General features: G+C 39.6%; 1 protein-coding gene across 1 annotated transcript; it reads left to right on the top strand.

Moving 5' to 3' along the window:
- The first annotated feature begins 8247 nt into the window (after positions 1 to 8247).
- LOC104955402 (uncharacterized protein YMR317W-like) lies at positions 8248 to 15423 on the top strand. The gene is made up of 5 exons (XM_010782729.1): positions 8248 to 8259; positions 11012 to 11016; positions 14281 to 14345; positions 14446 to 14552; positions 14872 to 15423. Exons 3-5 carry the CDS (start codon positions 14309 to 14311, stop codon positions 15421 to 15423), a joined length of 696 nt encoding a protein of 231 aa, XP_010781031.1. The 5' UTR covers positions 8248 to 8259; positions 11012 to 11016; positions 14281 to 14308.
- Positions 15424 to 17882: the final 2459 nt, after the last annotated feature.

Here is a 17882-nt window from a genome sequence, read left to right as displayed (position 1 = left end):
CACCTCCTCAGCTGCTCATAATGATGTGTTGTGACTTTGTTGACTTGCGAATGGACATGACAACAAACCTAAGAAAAAAGCTGCACATTTCAGGAAAAAAGGAAGTTAATGCCTCTCACAAACTTGCGCGCCAATTACAACAATGGCTGCAGTAAAACAGTAGTTAATTACCACCTTTGAGCAAGAAACATGTGAGGCTGGTAGAGGAAAACTAGAGGAAAACTACAGTATCTTGGAGTTGCTTTCTTTACATGAAATACACCAGAGTTGAAAGTGTCAATTTTCAAATGATGAGAAACTTTTCAGCCATAGATCTGTTAAAACAAAGAGGATATACACATGAATATATCAGCATGGTGCTTCTTTCTTATTCCAGAAACAATTAGACAGCACAATCGTTTCGCATGAGAATAGATGGTTCTAGATCAAAGTGAAAGTAAGAAGTCTTTTCAGAGCCGACTAAGCAGACTGCCTGCGGGTAGCCCTTTGTTTCAACTCCAGCATTAACAGAATCAGCATTTCATACCAACTCTGACAAATAATGCAGTTGGCAATCCGTTAATCTGGGAAACCAGGCTTTGGTATTCAATGTAGGAATCCACAAACATTTCATTGTGGTTATGTAACTTAAATGTGACTTGCAGCAAACATTAGTGGTGATAGTAAATGAGTAAATCCACTCAAAAGTACCATTTTGAGATACTTGTTCTTCACTGAAGTATAACGTTTTTAAATGAAATGAAATCAAGATATCTAAATGCTAACATGTGTAAAATGTACGAAAGGTCTCTTTTCACCAAGTCCGCCTATAAGAAACATGTAAGTAAAATGAAAAGGTGCTATACTTTATTTACATTATCATACAGACACCGGTCAAGAGAGAATCAAACAGCTAAAGGATTTTGCATCGGAAACTAACAAATATGTTGATAAACCCCAAAACAAGGAAAACCCATGGAAATACAAATGAAATGATACATTTAAATACACTTTTAAAATTAAGATTTATAATTTCATTTAAAATTTGTTTTAAAATTCATTTTAAAATTACATAGAAAATTACATTTGTTACATTATTTTTGTAATACTTTAAATTGTATATTATTAGCTTTTTCTTTAACTTTCTACCTTTTCTAATTCATTTCAGATGTTAAAGTTGTCCAAAGTGTATAAATTGCCAAAGATAACCTCCTCCATCAGCTAGATGTTCCTCACAACCTTTCCTTTTAATTTCAATACGCTTTATTTATAATATTTGAACCGTAATCAATTCTCGCCGACACGCTAACTTGCCGTAGAATACCGTTCCACCTAGTATTGTTAATATGTGAATACGTGTTCCACCACTGGCCCATCACATGGTGAGGCAGTGAGAGGAGCCTGCAGGCCTCTCTGTTACAGCAACACATGTGAAGATGTTCGAGACCCCTGGTCCAGCGTGGCTCAGTGGGAGAATAATGATTGTAAACTCATCCTGAAACTCACCAGGAGAAACAGTGTCCTCATAACTCAGAGAGAGCAGAAGGCCAATAACTGCTGGTTACTACAACATGTTGTCCTGCCACATCATCAGAGCACAGAAAGTCAAACCATGTTGTCTACTTGATAGCAGACTTAAGGAATGGGAATTCCCAGATAAGATAAACATCTTTCAGCTTTGTGAGAACATGAACGACGAGGACGAGCTTACTCATGTCTGTGTGAAGTTGCAGATCCTCGTGAAAAGTCAAAGCTGTCAAACAAATAAAGGTGTTGTCCCCCAGCCAGTAAAACAGCAAAGCTCCGCCACCGTCTACACACAATGAAAGGGAGGCGAGAGGGAAAAAGAAACAAAAAAAGGGCCCAGACTGATTTTTATGTGAATGTTGACTAAGAATGGTCTCCATCTGTGTAAACCCACTCAAACAGTGACTTCCTGTGAGTAACCGTCTGAAGCCTGGAGCAAATCACTGATATGTATCATGCAAGATGGCACACATTCCCAGAGCTTCACTGCACTCACACTCAGGCCTGGGAGAGGCTACTTCTAAATCAGCCCAAATATACCAGGATCTGAATTTCAAAGTTCTAGGTAAGTTTGCTACTTTGCTTACTAGCCACGGCAGACAGAACTAAAGGATGTTTTGGATGTTATCGTACATAGGGGTGGGTTTAACGGGAGGTTACTCAACTTTAAAAAATGCTTAGTGGTTTTATCAGCAGTCGTGTCTGAAACAGCCTCTGCTGGTCCTCATCAGACTTACATTCAAACTAGTATTTACTGGCTAAAGCTGAACAATTGTTTAATTCTTAAAGTTTAAGAGCCACAATCATTTGTTAATTTGATCATTTCTGGAGTCTTTGGATTCTCCAGACTCTCCTGAACCTGTCATTTTTTATCCAAACACTTATGGATATATCCACTAACTGATCCCTTATGCAACAGTTGTTCGTCAGTATCAGGATCATTCAAAAAATTTCTTTATGTGATATTTCTACTTCATTTTGTTGTAGGTTTTTTTGCTCTTATTATTGTCTTGTTCCGTACAGGGGGGGGTTGTAAAACATGGACAACATGCACGCTTCTGTATTTTATATTCTGTGTTTTGAATGTGTTACCAGGTTGCTAAGTTGAAGATTGATGAATTCAATCATTAAAACAATTCTTCTGGATATAAAAAGTGTACATTTCAAAGCCAAGTTTGCACATTTTAGCAATTATTCGAAACGTTTCTCAGCAGGTTGGAATGACAAGACTATACTGTAGGCTTTTTTGTTGTTGTATATCACATATAAGGTGAAAATAAATAATTAAGTAATGTAAACCCTCAATGTTTTAACCTTGTTGAAAAATATTTAATTTAATACAAAAATAAGTTTCTAAAAGTCGGTCAATTTCTCTCACACCCTTCTGAAAAGAAAAACACGCAAAATGCCCACTCCTTGACCTAAATACTTCTGGAAGACGTACTTACTTTAAAGTAAGAAAATAAAGTAGTAAGTAAAGTAAGAATTCATAGTTTCAACCTTGTGTACAAAATATCTAAAATAATTTTATAAAAAGTAAGAAGTTTATCATGGCCTTCTGGGGGCCCTGCAAAATACTGCTTTTGTTACAGTTCCAGGTTATGAGGTGTTCTTCTCACGGTGACAGACAACATGACAGCTGCCATTGATCTCCATTCTCTTATATTAGCAACTTCCATTGACCCTATCCTAAATGTGATACATATTTAGGCATGATAGTCACCGTCTAAAGTGGAATCAAGATAGAGGGTTTTTTCCCTTACCAAAGTGTTTATGTACTCTTTCCTTTAGCAGATCTTGCATGTTGAACACCAAGTAGTGTTTCTAAGAGTTGCCTACCCTCAGTTTTCACCCTGGCTTCCCACATATTAATGATGCAATAAAAGGCGGCGTGGTAGGAGCAAGTTACGGATAATTGCAAAGTCATGCTCCATAGGGCCTGCGCGGTTTATTTGATTAACCTCTGGTGACAGGTCAGATGTTGGGAGTATGTTTTTCAGCCAGATGATCACGGGTCATTTATGGCCTCCCACTGAAGGATAATCAATAGCTAGATAGACAGACAGCAGAACAAATCTGTCATCATACTCATGTTTGTGTTATGTCTGGTCCTGAGGCGTAGGAACTGGCAGATATCATGATTCTGCAGCCGCTCGCTGACACCTTCTGCCTGGCCTGGTGTTTACAGAGAAATGAAAATGAGAGAAGAAGAAAGAAAACAGAGAGCTTCTCTCATAAACTCTGGCCTCAATTAAACCCAGGGAATGTTTCTGTTTCTACCTGCCTCACACTTTGTTCTCTCCTAGCCACAAAATGGCAGAACGTGCGTCAAACGGTCCATTCAGAAAGAGAAGACGGGGAGAGGCGGGAGAGAGGAGGGAGGGAAAAACAAATGTCATGAGATGCAAATAGTCAAACGAATCCAATCTGCTTTACAGCAGTTTTACAGCACATCCTGGCCCTGCACAACCCCTCTCATATCCTGCTCTCTGCTGCCTCTCTCTGCCACCCTCCCTCTCTGCTGCTCTCTGAAAGCACCGCCCGCTTTGAGCTCCGACAGGCTGTAAACAAATGCAATTTTGCATTTCCTGTAGTCTAGACACAACTGAGGCAGAGCTGCAGCAGCGCTCATTCATCGTCTGTGGAGCAGATAAACGCTTTAAGGTTGTAAAACAACTGGGTGCTAAACATTTAGCCACAATGCTAAGAGCAAGCTGTCTACTTTGAAGAAAAGATATTGGTAAAATTATCAATTTTTAACAAAGGAAAAAACCTTGATAGAAGAGTAGACTAGGTTGGGGATATAACATTGGAACAAAATGGTAAAAAATTATAATAAATAACTTATATTTCCCTAAAAATTCTGGGAAATCCAGGTAAAGCCTAAAAATCGCATACCTTTAAAACCCTTATCCTTAAAAAACATTAAAATCCACAAACTGTCTAGATTTCCCTAGAACAACAATATTTGATGAATCAAATTTCACAGATTGTTCCCTAAAAGCTGAAATACTAACGATTGGAAATATCTAAACATGTACAGTATAAAGAAATCCTTAAAAATACCTTAAAGCCATACAAATCCCTTAAAGGGAGAGTTCCCTAAAATGACAAATCTTGAGAATTCAATAAAATACAAATAAATAAAATCTCCTTAAAACACACTCTAAACATTAACTAGCAATCTTAAAAAAAGGATAGTAAACTTAAAAAGTAAAAAACAAAATGTATAGGAACTGCCATAAAAATCCAAAATCTTTAACACATTACACTACTCTTACATTTTGCATACCCCAGTTCAAATAATGCTATTTTCTTGCCTTTTCTTGTATTAAACACCAAGACAGTGAACGTGCCTTTGAGGTGCATCCTGGGTAAAATGTCCCCTGCTGCAGAGACAGAGGGCCGAGCAGCGCAGCCAGACGAGACGAATGAAAGACGCAGAGATGATCATTGATTTAATCACATCATCAACTGCAGCCTCTTCAGGGCCAACGCAGCTAATCCATAAGCAGCAAACGGATTCACGCCAGCAATCACAGCTAAATGGGGATCAGGACGTGGCGCAGGGATCAGCTTCATCACCTTCATCACCTCACATTATGAAGTGTCTCAGCATCGATCGGGGATAACAACTACATGTCCATCGACCGCATACACATAACTGCATCGACAAGAGAATCAGACGGATAATTGTTCTCCTGTCATCTAACTCCAACAGGAGCCTCCTGAGTGGGTGTGTGTGTGTGTGTGTGTGTGTGTGTGTGTGTGTGTGTGTGTGTGTGTGTGTGTCGTGTGTGTGTGTGTGTGTTGNNNGTGGGTGTGTGTGTGTGTGTGTGTGTGTGTGTGTGTTTGTGTGTGTGCGTGTGTGTGCGTGTGTTTGTGTGTGTGTGTGTGTGCATGCGTGTGTGTGACTTGAACACTTTCTTGAAGTTAAAGGGTCATCAGCTATCAGAAATCACAAACTAAAAATACACTTTATACCCACGTATTTCAGACAAATGTATGTAATGGAATATTTATTTGTATTTGTATTTGTATGGGCACATTGAGTGCATCATTTCATGTTCACAATGATGTGCAATTTTTATGTTTTTGAATATTATCAGTAACATTTTCTTAAAGGATCAAAAGTAAAAGCACTTTCCACTGAAAAAAAACAAATTGTTAAGAGAGATATGTCCATGCACAGCATTTTACTTTTGTAGCTAAGGAGGAGGACATATTTCGGGGATCATTAGATAACGAAAGAAGAATAAAGAAAGTGAGGCGTGTGGTGCAGTGGGTTGTGCGTTGGTGATCTGATCAGGCGGTCACAGGTTCAAACCCCACTGCAGTCAGAATGTCGTTGTGTCCCTGAGACACTTCACCCCAAACTGCTCCTGTGGGGATTGTCCACAGTGTTGAGTATGTAAGTTGCTTTGGATAAAAGTGTCTAACAAGTGACATGTAATGTAATGTTCTGTGAAACAAATTGGAAATATCTTTGGGGATTTTTAATACATTTTTGCTTTTCATTCAAACTCAATCATTCAGACCTGGGGAGTAACAGATTTCATGTAACGGGATAACGTAATCAGGATACAAAAAAAAAACCGGTAGTCCCTTAAAGTTACATAAAAAAACGACATAATCAGATTACTGTTACATTTCTAAATACTGAGGATAACTAGCATGATTTCATGTCAGTGAAAACCTAAAAAGAGCATGGTGGTTTTTGTAAAGGCTCAGATGTTGTCTCTTCTCTGTGAGCTGTTCTGTTCTGTAGGATAACACTTTAAGTGTGAATCTATACGTGTACTGCCTGAATCTACTTTATGGTTTTCACTTTCTTTGCTTCATTTGTTCCGTTTTTAATTCAGTAGGTGAACCTATATGTTCATAAAATAGTGTGTGTGAGCTTAACTGTGTGTATTAAACTAAAACGGAGCATTTTCTCTCCGCTTTAACCTGTAGTATGTGCTCATGTGGTTCATTGTTGGTGTATGGCTGCTGCCTGAACATGCTTCATGAAAGGCAGGTTTTCCTATCAATAAAATAATTCTTGATCTAAATGTCTTGGATTCTTCTTTATTAAGGTAACATTGTTCTGTTGTCTTAGATATAACACTTAAGTAAAAAACATCTTATGATATTCCTTTTCTCTTTTATGCATTAGCATGATTTCAAGGGAATACAAAAGAATGGCAAATAATCAGGTTACATTACCTTTATATTTCAATACTGAGGTTAGCGACAATTTTTTTTGTCACAGGTAACTTATAATTTGAATGGAATGCATTTCAAATCACCTTCTCAACTCAGCTTTCTTGGCCTCCAACAGTTATTGTATGAAGTGTGTGATGTTAAAAATACAAATGTGAAACTGCTGCTAAAACTGACAAATATCTGGAGCATGAAGGGGCCTCACACTGAGTTTCTGTAAGAGATCACCAAGCAGGTTTGGAATATGGGATCATCAATATGTTTTGATGTAAATTCTAGAAAATGAATGTCGTGGCGTGAAAACTGTAATTTCCTTTGAATGATAAGAACGTGGAAATACTGCGAGCATACGCCCTCAGAATGTTCCTTAAGCACAACTGCCTCAGGAGGAAGTTCAATCTGAAATACACACATTATCTTGTCCCAGAATCTCAGTCAAAGCTGAAAGTGCTAAATATTATTTTTGTGGAGGAGTCTCATTAGTTTCTCAGGGCGTTTTACAAAAGCGAAGGCATGAGGAAAGAGTGAAAAGAAGGACATAAAAAAGGCTACTTTCTTTTGATCTGATATCAGGGCAGAAAAGCCTTCTTTCCTTTCCTTCTCTTGGGTGAAAAATACAACCCTGGGAAAGCTTTTCGGGTTTATTATTGGATGTCCACTCTTAAAGTATTTCCTCAACAATCCAATGTTGTGCTCCTAATAGAAATCTATGAATGCTTCTCAGGGGCGGCGGACAAAGCTACGGCGGGGCTGTACATCTGTGAGTTTAGAAACAAAGCTTTGTTTGTGAGCCTCAATCACTTGTGCTCATGAAAGCAGACACTTACTTGAAAAACTTTCTTTTTTTCTTTCAGGGGAGGGGGGTGTGGGGACACTCTAAACCTACATCCTGGTATAAATTTGCAAAACGCAATACAGGCCTGATTGTGTGTGGAGCAGAACGCAGGATGCATACAAATAGAATCCCCTTCTGAAATGTCCCCTTTTCCCTTTGCATGGCTCAGTGGCTAATGTACAATAAGTCAACAAAAGGGGGCTTTAATACCAGCGACCGGGATACTGTTATTTTATCTTTTTTTACAGTATTTAATTGGAAGTTTTCCCTGAAACATTACACCGTGCTTTCAAATGCCCAAAATCTAAGAGGAGATTGATAAGAATTTCCCTTCTCTTCCTCCTCTCTTAAAGTTTTTTTTAAAAAGCCTTTCAGGAGAGAGCAAGTTTTTGCCGAAGGGAGACTAAAGTTACAAGTGTGTGGCATTTTGTGCAGGGGAGAATGAAATCGGAGGCTTGGACGCGCGGATAAGGACAGGCTGGGAAAAAGGGAAGTTGGCAGTGGGAGCGGGTCAACAGCGCGCCTCAGAGCCGTACCCACTGCACCAGGTGTCCACTTAATTCAAATGATACTATTATTCATAGACAGAGGAAGAGTATTGAAACGGACCCCCCTCCTCCCCCCTCCAAATCATTTGCAACTGAATACAGATATAATCCTGGAAATATAAGTCTCCATTAAGGCTATCCCATTTAGCAAACAAGGCTCCCATTGTGCAACATGTTGTGTGTATAAATCAGTCTGAGGGGAGAGGGAGGAAGAAAGACGAGGGAGAAAGTAAAACAGCGAGTCCGAGACCAGATTTGAGAATGTCACTCAGTCACACATGACAATTAGGAGTGTGTTTAGCTTTCTGATTTTATGGCGTCTTCTTTGTTAGTCTTGATTTTATTCGTTACTTTATTCAGAAAAAAAAAGAAGTATAGTAAATCAAAGAAGAAAATGAAGCCGGAATAACAGCTGTGCACATTATGGAAATAGCAGCAATTATATTGTTAATGATATAAATACATATCATTTGTGTTTAAACAAATGTAATAATAGAGGTCAGAAATGTGTTCTTCCTGCATGATAAACACAATTAGGAATTGTTCATGTGCTTTTGATGTATACTGACATTTACTGATGTCACTGCATCGCCAACATATTAACACTCCAAGAATAAAGGAAAACATAGACAAAAATAGTAAAAGGGCTATAAAAAGGCCCAGCAGGCCACAAATTCAAAATACAACATGCAATAAAACCAAAACAGGAATACTTGACCGCATTAAACGTTTTTTTAAATGATTTTAAGTGGAGAAATATTTTGAAAATCTGGATTTCTTTTTAATTTGACTGATATTATTACGTCAAAAGTGAAAAGGTTATGAGCCCAAATCAACTTTTCAAAGATGCAAAATGTATCAAAAAGGCCTCAAATTGCACTTTGCAATTGAATATGTAATGAAACCTAATGAAAGAGACGTACTGTAAATAATATCCTTTACATGGAGTGTAAAAGTGTAAGGGACTTGTATCCAACATTATCTGCATAACATACACACAGCCATCTATTTTAATGTCAAACTAATTTAAATTAACCTAAAAACAAACTGAGCCAAGATCTAATCCAGCTGGTATCATAGCATGGTTATGTACCGGCGGACACATTGCTAGATTTTTAGGATATCTTTTTTATTTTCTGGCATGATTTCTGGCAATTTATGGAAAAACTAAGGCCTGTTCTTTTCAATGTTTCATTGTTATTTTTTTTTAAGGCCTTAACTTTAAAAATAAATAAATCACCACAGAGAATGGTTCCCAGTTGCCTAATCTCGCTAATTAATTTCAGTTCCCGGTAAAGAAAAGGACAGAAAGCGCTTCAGGACCCCCCCTTCCCCCCACCGGCCCCTGCTGCTGGGTACAGTACGTCACCAGGACTTCTCTTCACTCAGTGGATCAATGTAATCCTGCAGAGGAACGTGTGGAGCGGGGCAATCACACGTAACAATGGCTGTACACACTCTGTTCCCCTCACACACACACTCAGAGGTGAAAAGAGCAGCGACTTTATACAAGCAGACTCTATGAAGCTCCTGATCACTTCTGACCACCACAGAAGAAGAGTTTCAGCAAGGGCCAATTACAGGTTAATCTTCCAACTAAACATCCAATGAAAAGAGCTTATATTGACAGACACCTCAAATGAACGCACATGCTGAAGGATAACATCAAAAATACTTCACTGGAAGTGTCACTTGAACGCCTCCTTTTTGAGGCCTGATCACTGCTGTCAGTGAGATTGAATTGAATTATTATAGCATACTGTATAGGACAAACATGTGGTCAGAGGTTTGGCTTGGAAGGATGTATACATCATTATGACTGTCTTAAAAGTTGAAATCAGCTTAATTTGCCAAATGATCCTCAGGAAGCTCTAAGACTTGGCCCTACTGTATAATTTAACCAATGTGAAACATGTTGCTCTTTTGAATCAAAGTAACATTGGATACAGTTAAATGAATATATCCTTTATTTCTGAAGAGCTTCTTCTCATTTTGTGTCAGTGTAGAAGCGTTTTCCCCCAGGTTGCTGTACGGGACACTTGTTATTATTTACAGTTTGCATCAATCACAGAAAGATGAGCTAAATGTGACATTTACATTTATTTAGTTATAATTATTAGTCAATAAATCGATTAGTTGATTGACAGATAATTATTTGACATTTGAGTAATTTTTGTAATTATTAACAAACAAATACGCCAATAAACATCATGTTGTGTTGTCTTATATATATATAGTTGTTATTGCTTATTTAAAACAGTTTTCATTTTGAATATTAAAAATCAACATGCAAAAATGTTTTGTTATAGCTGAACTGAAAACTCACTCATCGATTTATTTCTCTAAATAATAGGCAACTATTTTGATAACTTCGTAATACTTCAGTATTCAAAAATAGTTCATTATTTTCTGGTTCCAGCTATTGAATGTGAGGATTTGTTTTATTTCCTCTGTGTCATATCCGTGTAAACTGAGTATTTTTGTGTTTTTGCCGGACGGTCAAACAAAAGAAGTGATTTAAAGTCATCATCTTGGCCTTTTGAAATGTTGGATATGCAAAACTATACAAAAAACTCTTTATAAAAAGTTGGATTTCAGTGACGTTGCCTTGCATAAATAAAAGTTTGCATTAGTCAATCAATCGACAGCACTTTTCTAAGTCAATTCACAAAGATTCCAAAAAATAACTATTTCAGACAACATTAAAACTCTTGTTGTATGTCTATCTTCATAAACCTTTATAAATTCCTCATTGGGTTTTCCAGACCTGTCTGTGTCTCCGTCTCTCTGTCTCTAAGCTGAAGTTCCCATGACCCGTCACAATACAGTGATGATGTATTCAAGCAGTGATGTATGAAATTCGGGCAAATAAAAACCTTTGTCCTCCCACACTGGCTAATTATTTGACAGATTGGAGTCCTGTTGTGTGTGGATACTGTGAAGGAGCCCTCCGCGGCCCATCCCCCACCCAATAAAGAGGCCACTTGCAGAAAAAATTCCTCTATAGCCACCCTTTTCTATTCTTTGTTAGAAGATTACATTTTTTCACCACATTTTGGAATGACAAAATGGGGGAGAACTGTGGGGTTTTTGGAGGGGCACCCTGTGTGCTCAGGCAGTGACAGAGGGGGCCAGGACAGCAGTCAGTGGCCGTTTAAAAAGATTTTCTCAAGCAGAAATATTTAATCTTCTCAGGGAAAATAAAGCAGAGAAAAAACAGAGGACAAAAAGAAGCTAATCATCCACAGGTCTCCCCCCTCTCCCTCCCTCCCCACAGTTATCTGTACAAAAACAAGAGAGAAAAAGATTATGTAAGATTGATAGAATAAATCTGCATGTGTAAGTATGAATTATACATGTTCCCACATTTACGCGAGACAGCTTTTCTGATGATTTATTTTATGTCAATTTTACACAGAGACAGACGCTGCGCCAAAGGAAAGATCAGTTATTGTAAAAATACTGACAAAAGTGTAACCAGACAACTTTAGCATAGTGAGATGGTATTTTGCAGTAGTATTTTATGTTGACTGTTAATCTGCATTTTTTTCTCACAGCGACAACTTTTCTGTAAAGAGCTAATTAACAAAGCTGGAAGCCTTGAATTACTTGAATTACTGGGCTCTGTTTTTCCAATTGGTATGTGCAGAAGGAGCATGATTATGCACATTGCATGCAGGTGCTAGATGCTTTTGGAAAACAGCAAAGAGAGAGGAGAATCCATACCACAAAATCACCCAATAGACACGTCAATCCAAGGCTGATCTTCATCTGGTCAAACATCAGCCATAAAACTTTAACCACACTTATCACCAAAGTCTTTTTTGTCCAGTAGCCTTAATAACATTTTAGTTTAGCATCAATTTCCAGGTGTTTTATTGAAGTCCACTGTTTGAAATCAGTAGTTCACTATACAAAGTTCTGGCCACATTTTCTAGCTAGCTTAATTAGCTTAGATGTGGCTAAAGCTTAACCTGCTGACATTAGCCCTAAACTATTATCTAACATTTGGTGCAGTCAACCATGCTACTATATTAGAACACATCACTTCAGCAACAGTTTGCAGTTATGTTTTTTTCTAATAGATTTTGGATCTTTCTAACTTAAGGTGACCAGATTTTCAAAATTAAAACCGGGGACGTTTTGAGTTTTGCGGTCAATATATCATTAACATATCCAATTTTCTTCACTGTTAAAGAAAAAAGGGGGGCAATTCTGGTTCAATGTCATTCGAACATTTTAACTGTTGGATACAAACAGAAGGATGATAGCTCATACAGAGCCGGCCCGACCCATTATGAGACTTCAAAGGTCTTTTATTTTGAAACTGTACATCAGATTGTCCAGATTCTCTAGTGACTAGATGGGGTGTTCTGTTATTACCCTGGAGTGAAATAAGTCTTTGATAATTTGACAGTTTTTTATTTATTCTTGTATAAAAACAGAAGGACGATAGCCCATATATGAGACTTCAAAGGTCTTTTATTTTGAAACTGTACATCAGATTGTCCAGATTCTTTCTGAGTGACTAGATGGGGTGTCCTGCTATCAACCTGGAGTGAAATAAGTCTTTGATAATTTGACAGTTTTTTGTTTATTCTTGTATAAAAACAGAAGGACGATAGCCCATATATGAGATTTCAAAAGTATTTTATTTTTTGAAATTCTTCACCAAATTGTCCAGATTTTCTCTGAATGACTAGATTGGGTCTCCTGCTATCACTCTGAAATAAATATTTGATTGACTTCGAATGACTCTTTGATTGACCATTAAATAATAATCAAAGATAGATGGACAATAGATCTAATTTGAGATTTTAAACAGCATGAATTTTAAATTGTGCTTCAGAAAGTAATGTTATTTTAGGAGTTAGTTTCTTAATTTAAGCTCAAGTGTATATGAATATGTTTGGTGTGTTTTTTAGGTATATTTGTTATTGAACGAGTAAACGGTTTTATTTTGAAGGCAGTTTTTACAGGCCTCTATCTATCTATTCGCGCACCGCAATACAACGTGCGGGCTGGCTTGACTGTGTTTTCCGAAGTGGGGGCTGGCTTGACCACAGTCTGTTTACCCAGTGTTTCCTGACATGAAACGTTTTATTTCACCTTGCTATGTGTTTTTAACGTATATTAAAAAACGGGGACATTTCCGGGGACAGTTTCAACCGGGGACAGGCCAATACAAACGGGGACTGTCCCCGGAAAATGTCTTAATGTGTGTTTTTGTTGAGGGAGCTTCTGATTTTTGTTGAGGGAGCTCTTGCAATGCTAACTTGCGGGTTCAGCCTACAAAAATAACCTCATGACTGCACCAATCTATAGTCACGATAGAGTATCTTAATGAGCAGGAAATCAAACCACTTAACATTCCCTTGGCCTTTACCCTCATACGCTATCTGAGTGTAATGCTTTTCAAGGTCGCTGCAATCTGATTGGTTTAAAGAAATACAAAAAACCCAGATTGTTTTCCTGAATGGCACAGCACTCTGCAGAAATGTCTGGCAATGAGAAACTAGTCTGGAATAATCAACCTGTTGGCTTAGACAGATGTCTGGATATTTAGTATAATATGCCATCCACATGAGTATCTGTCTGTGTGAAACTGGCTTTACAACAGACCAGCCATAAGTGACGTCAGGCTTGAACACCTGGGAACACAGATACATTGTTGAGTCAGCTACCAGGACAGACACTTCCTGTTTTCCTTAAAAGGGTCCTCAAAGGGCTGTGATGTAATTTAGTGGTGTGATCCGTTACATACAGTAACTCAGTTCCAGCATGCCTTTAATGTTTTGAGTCTTTTTCAGCTGTTAAAGTATGTGGCAATTGGGGCTTGTTAACACAGGAATGGAGTTCAGAGTACGCGTAGAAAGTTGGCTTTTTGTCAGAGCGCCTGAAGGTGGGAGAGGAGCCCGCAGCAGGAGAGACAGGGTAGGGTTAAACACTCCTTAGCAGTTTGAAGACGCAGCAAGATTGACATTTATTGAATCAAAGTAAGGCTCAGGGGAATGGAATGAGAGCCAGCGGGGCTGATAGCACGGCCTGCTCCTATGAATCATGCTTGTATTTTAGGTTGTGCTACAAGTGCTGAATGGGAATAAATCGAGATTAGAGAGATTATGAAAACATTGTCAGTTAAAAGGTGGTGTGTGTGTGTGTGTGTGTGTGGTGTTTTCTTTCGACAGAAGCCAGGCGCTGCTACCTCACAGCCATGAGTTCTCAGACCAGCTTTGGCAGCAGCATGCTGTGTGAGTTTCCACTACATTTATCTTGCCTGGTGCATAATATTGCTCTTGGGGGGAATACCCTATGCTAATTGTCTGCGGTGATAATGTGTTTTGATTTCAGTCCAGAATATAAACGATGACTTGAACGCATCGCTGGCTACAGCAGATGAGTTATCCAGAGAGTTCAACTCCCTGCTGAAGGAGGCCTCCTCCAACAACAACACTCAGGTACTCACACTCACACACAGCTCACTACTCCTTCCTCATAGCAAGCCTCCAGCATGTTGCTAACACCCAGGATTCCCATTAGCCTTCCTACGTCATACTTTCCTCAAAGCTAAAATGTATTTCTGGGGTTGATCTGTCTATATTCTAGAAAAAATGGAATGCACAACTGTACTGGTCAGTCAAAGCTAAAGCCCTTGACAAACACGAGTCTTACCCATTGGCAGCATGTCAAAGACTTGATGATGCAGCAGTTGTTGAATTCTAACACATTAAGTCGTTGTTAAAAACAATGCTCATAACAGATCAATCTTTCCTTTAGACCAACTCTGAAGTCTCCCCGGAGAAGCCTAAGAGGGTGTCGAGTGGCAGCAGTAATGGAAGCTCCAGCTCCAAGCCTTTATCGCCGAGCTCAACAACTGCCCGTCTGTTGGACTCCGTCATCTCCAGCAGTAAGAGCGCATCCCCTCCGGTCTTCTACACCAGTCCGGTGTCATCCCCCAAGATCCAGAGGGCGCACTCTCCACTTCCTCGGGCTGGATCCGACAGCTACTCGTACGGCCAGCAGGGCCCCAGGATGGCACCTAACAGCCCGAGGCACAACTCCCCTTCTCAGTATGACAGGAGCCCACGAAGCTCCACCAGTTACATGGAGAGAGGCTCTTCTCCAAGTGTCATGGCTGTTCCTGCCTCACCCTTCACCTCATCCTCCAAATTGCTGAGCCCTTACGACGGGAGCCAGATGGGCCACAGGTCGCCTCGGGGAGAAAGAAGCCGCTCCCCCGTTTCTTCGAACTATCCTATGTCCAGCACACTTCCCAGAAACGTTGGTGTCAGGCAACCTGGTAAGAAGGGTCAGATGGGGCCAACTTAACCCAATAGAAATGTTAAATGATCATGCTATCAGATAAACGTTATCCCGTCGTAGTTCATTGTATCTGTTTTTAAATTCACTACAGTATATTTGTGTATATGATATGAAAAACGTAGGTCACGGGCTCCTCAACAATGCAATATAAATATATACAAGACATAAAAAAAGAGGAAAATAACTATAGAAAAATTGTGCAAGCTTGAGTGTTACATAGTATTATGGCCTGTGGGATGTAACTGTCCCTGAGTCTGGTGGTTTCTGACCTGATGCTGCGGTACCGCCTGCCAGACGGCAGCAGACAGAACAGTTTGTGGCTGGGGTGATGGGGGTCTTTGATAATCCTGAGGGCCTTCTTCCTGAGCCGCTGGGAGTAAAGATCCTCCATGGATGGCAGCTCCGTCCTGGTGATGTGCTGTGCAATTTTCACCACACTCTGTAAAGCCTTACGGTTGAGGGCGGTGCAGCTGCCGTACCACGCCGTGATGCAGCCAGTCAGGATCCTCTCTATGTTGCACCTGTAGAAGGTCAGGATGCTCTCTATGGTGCACCTGTAGAAGGTTAGGATGCTCTCTATGGTGCACCTGTAGAAGGTCAGGATGCTCTCTATGGTGCACCTGTAGAAGGTTAGGATGCTCTCTATGGTGCACCTGTAGAAGGTTAGGATGCTCTCTATGGTACACCTGTAGAAGGTTAGGATGCTCTCTATGGAGCACCTGTAGAAGGTCAGGATCCTCTCTATGGAGCACCTGTAGAAGGTCAGGATCCTCTCTATGGAGCACCTGTAGAAGGTCAGGATCCTCTCTATGGTACACCTGTAGAAGGTTAGGATGCTCTCTATGGTGCACCTGTAGAAGGTCAGGATGCTCTCTATGGTGCACCTGTAGAAGGTCGGGGATTCCGGTATTATAGTTTTAGTACTGGATTACCTTTGGGTTCGTTCTTGAGAGAGTACAACGTCTAATGCTTATGTTGTAGTAAGGTAAGGTGTTACCTTCTTGTTACCCCGAGGGTCGACGGTTGTACCAGGTTTATAACTAAATTGGAAGGACACTCACCGGTTTTTTGTTTTAGAGCACCCTTCTTCTGCCGGCAAACCCCAACTTTCCGGTCCGTCCTTGATTTTATAATTTTTGAGTTTCTGTCTTTCCCGTAACAAAGATTGGAGGAGTTACGACAAACAATTCGTCCCTATATACCCACCCGAAGAGAATATTACGGGAAACCACCCTTATCACAAACACCTTCCCGTATCGTTCTCACCTTTTAAAGGGAGGTGCGGACCCCGGACGACGGAGTTCTTTCTTTCTTAGACGGAAAAGACCGTTTTCCCCCTAATTTTGGTTGTCTCACTATTACTCCCGGACGCTACCTCCAACGACGTTAAAAGGGTTATGAAAAAGGGACATTTGTTGGTCGCTTCCAACCGTATTGTTTCAAACGACCGAAAAGAGGATTACGAAGCCGACATTTGACGGACCTACCGTCTATACCACCGAAATAAACCTTAACCCGTGTACTTAAACCCCCCGAACCCGAACCCCTTAAGAAAAATTTTCCCTTCCCCACCGAGTTCCCCATTAAAAACCGGTGTTTAGTGCCCGTTTGGTTAAACCGACTAAACAAAGACCGCCTTTTATCGTCTCTCCAAGTCAAATCCTTAGTAAATATTCTATGTTAATTTGTCACCCATTTTACCCTTGGTTGGTCTATTTAAATTAAAACTACTTGAAAGTTTGTGTAATTTTTCTTGAAATTAACCGAGTTTAAGGAAGGTTGTCGGGTGGTTAATTGATTTTTGGACCCACGGTGAGAAAGGTTTCCAGACGAACTTAGGAGGAACAGGACAAGGAACCGGAGAGAAGAACAAAAGGTATACGAATTGGTTATTGACCAAATGATCAACTAAAGTTTCGTTTTTAACGGTTTGGGGGGTCCCCCAAACTTACCGTGGGTCCCAAAATCAATTTTTACCACCGAACACTTTTTTTTCCTTAACTCGGTTTAAATTATAAAACAAGGAAAAAAAAAATTTACACCAACCTTCAGGGTAAGTAATTTAATAGACAACAGTAAAACTGGTTTGAACAATACATAGATATTTTACTAAAGGGATTTTGGAACCTCGAAAGGGAAGACCGATTTCAAGTCATAACGTAGGTTAAATATCCGGTCATAAAGAGGTTCTGGAAAATGCACATCACGAATTTAATAGAGAATTTTCCGTTTGGCACTGTAACTCGGTCTCAATCAATTTTCACCTGGATAAAGTCCGAGATAACGCTTAGTATATAACATCCCGGTATGGATATATTTGTACACTTCAAATCACGAACGTTGATGGTTTATCAAGTGGCGTAATCCGTCGTTGGACCGGAACAATGACGAGGTATGGGGAGAAAGGCCGTGACAATCTCTTTGCGCCTAAAAACCCCAGGAATCGGAAACCCTATTTTTTTTTC

This window comes from Notothenia coriiceps, unplaced genomic scaffold (genome assembly GCF_000735185.1).
Source record: "Notothenia coriiceps isolate Sejong01 unplaced genomic scaffold, NC01 NC01_scaffold00024667, whole genome shotgun sequence".
NCBI classification, from domain to species: Eukaryota; Metazoa; Chordata; class Actinopteri; order Perciformes; family Nototheniidae; genus Notothenia; species Notothenia coriiceps.
This window is presented reverse-complemented; position numbering and strand designations above follow the sequence as displayed.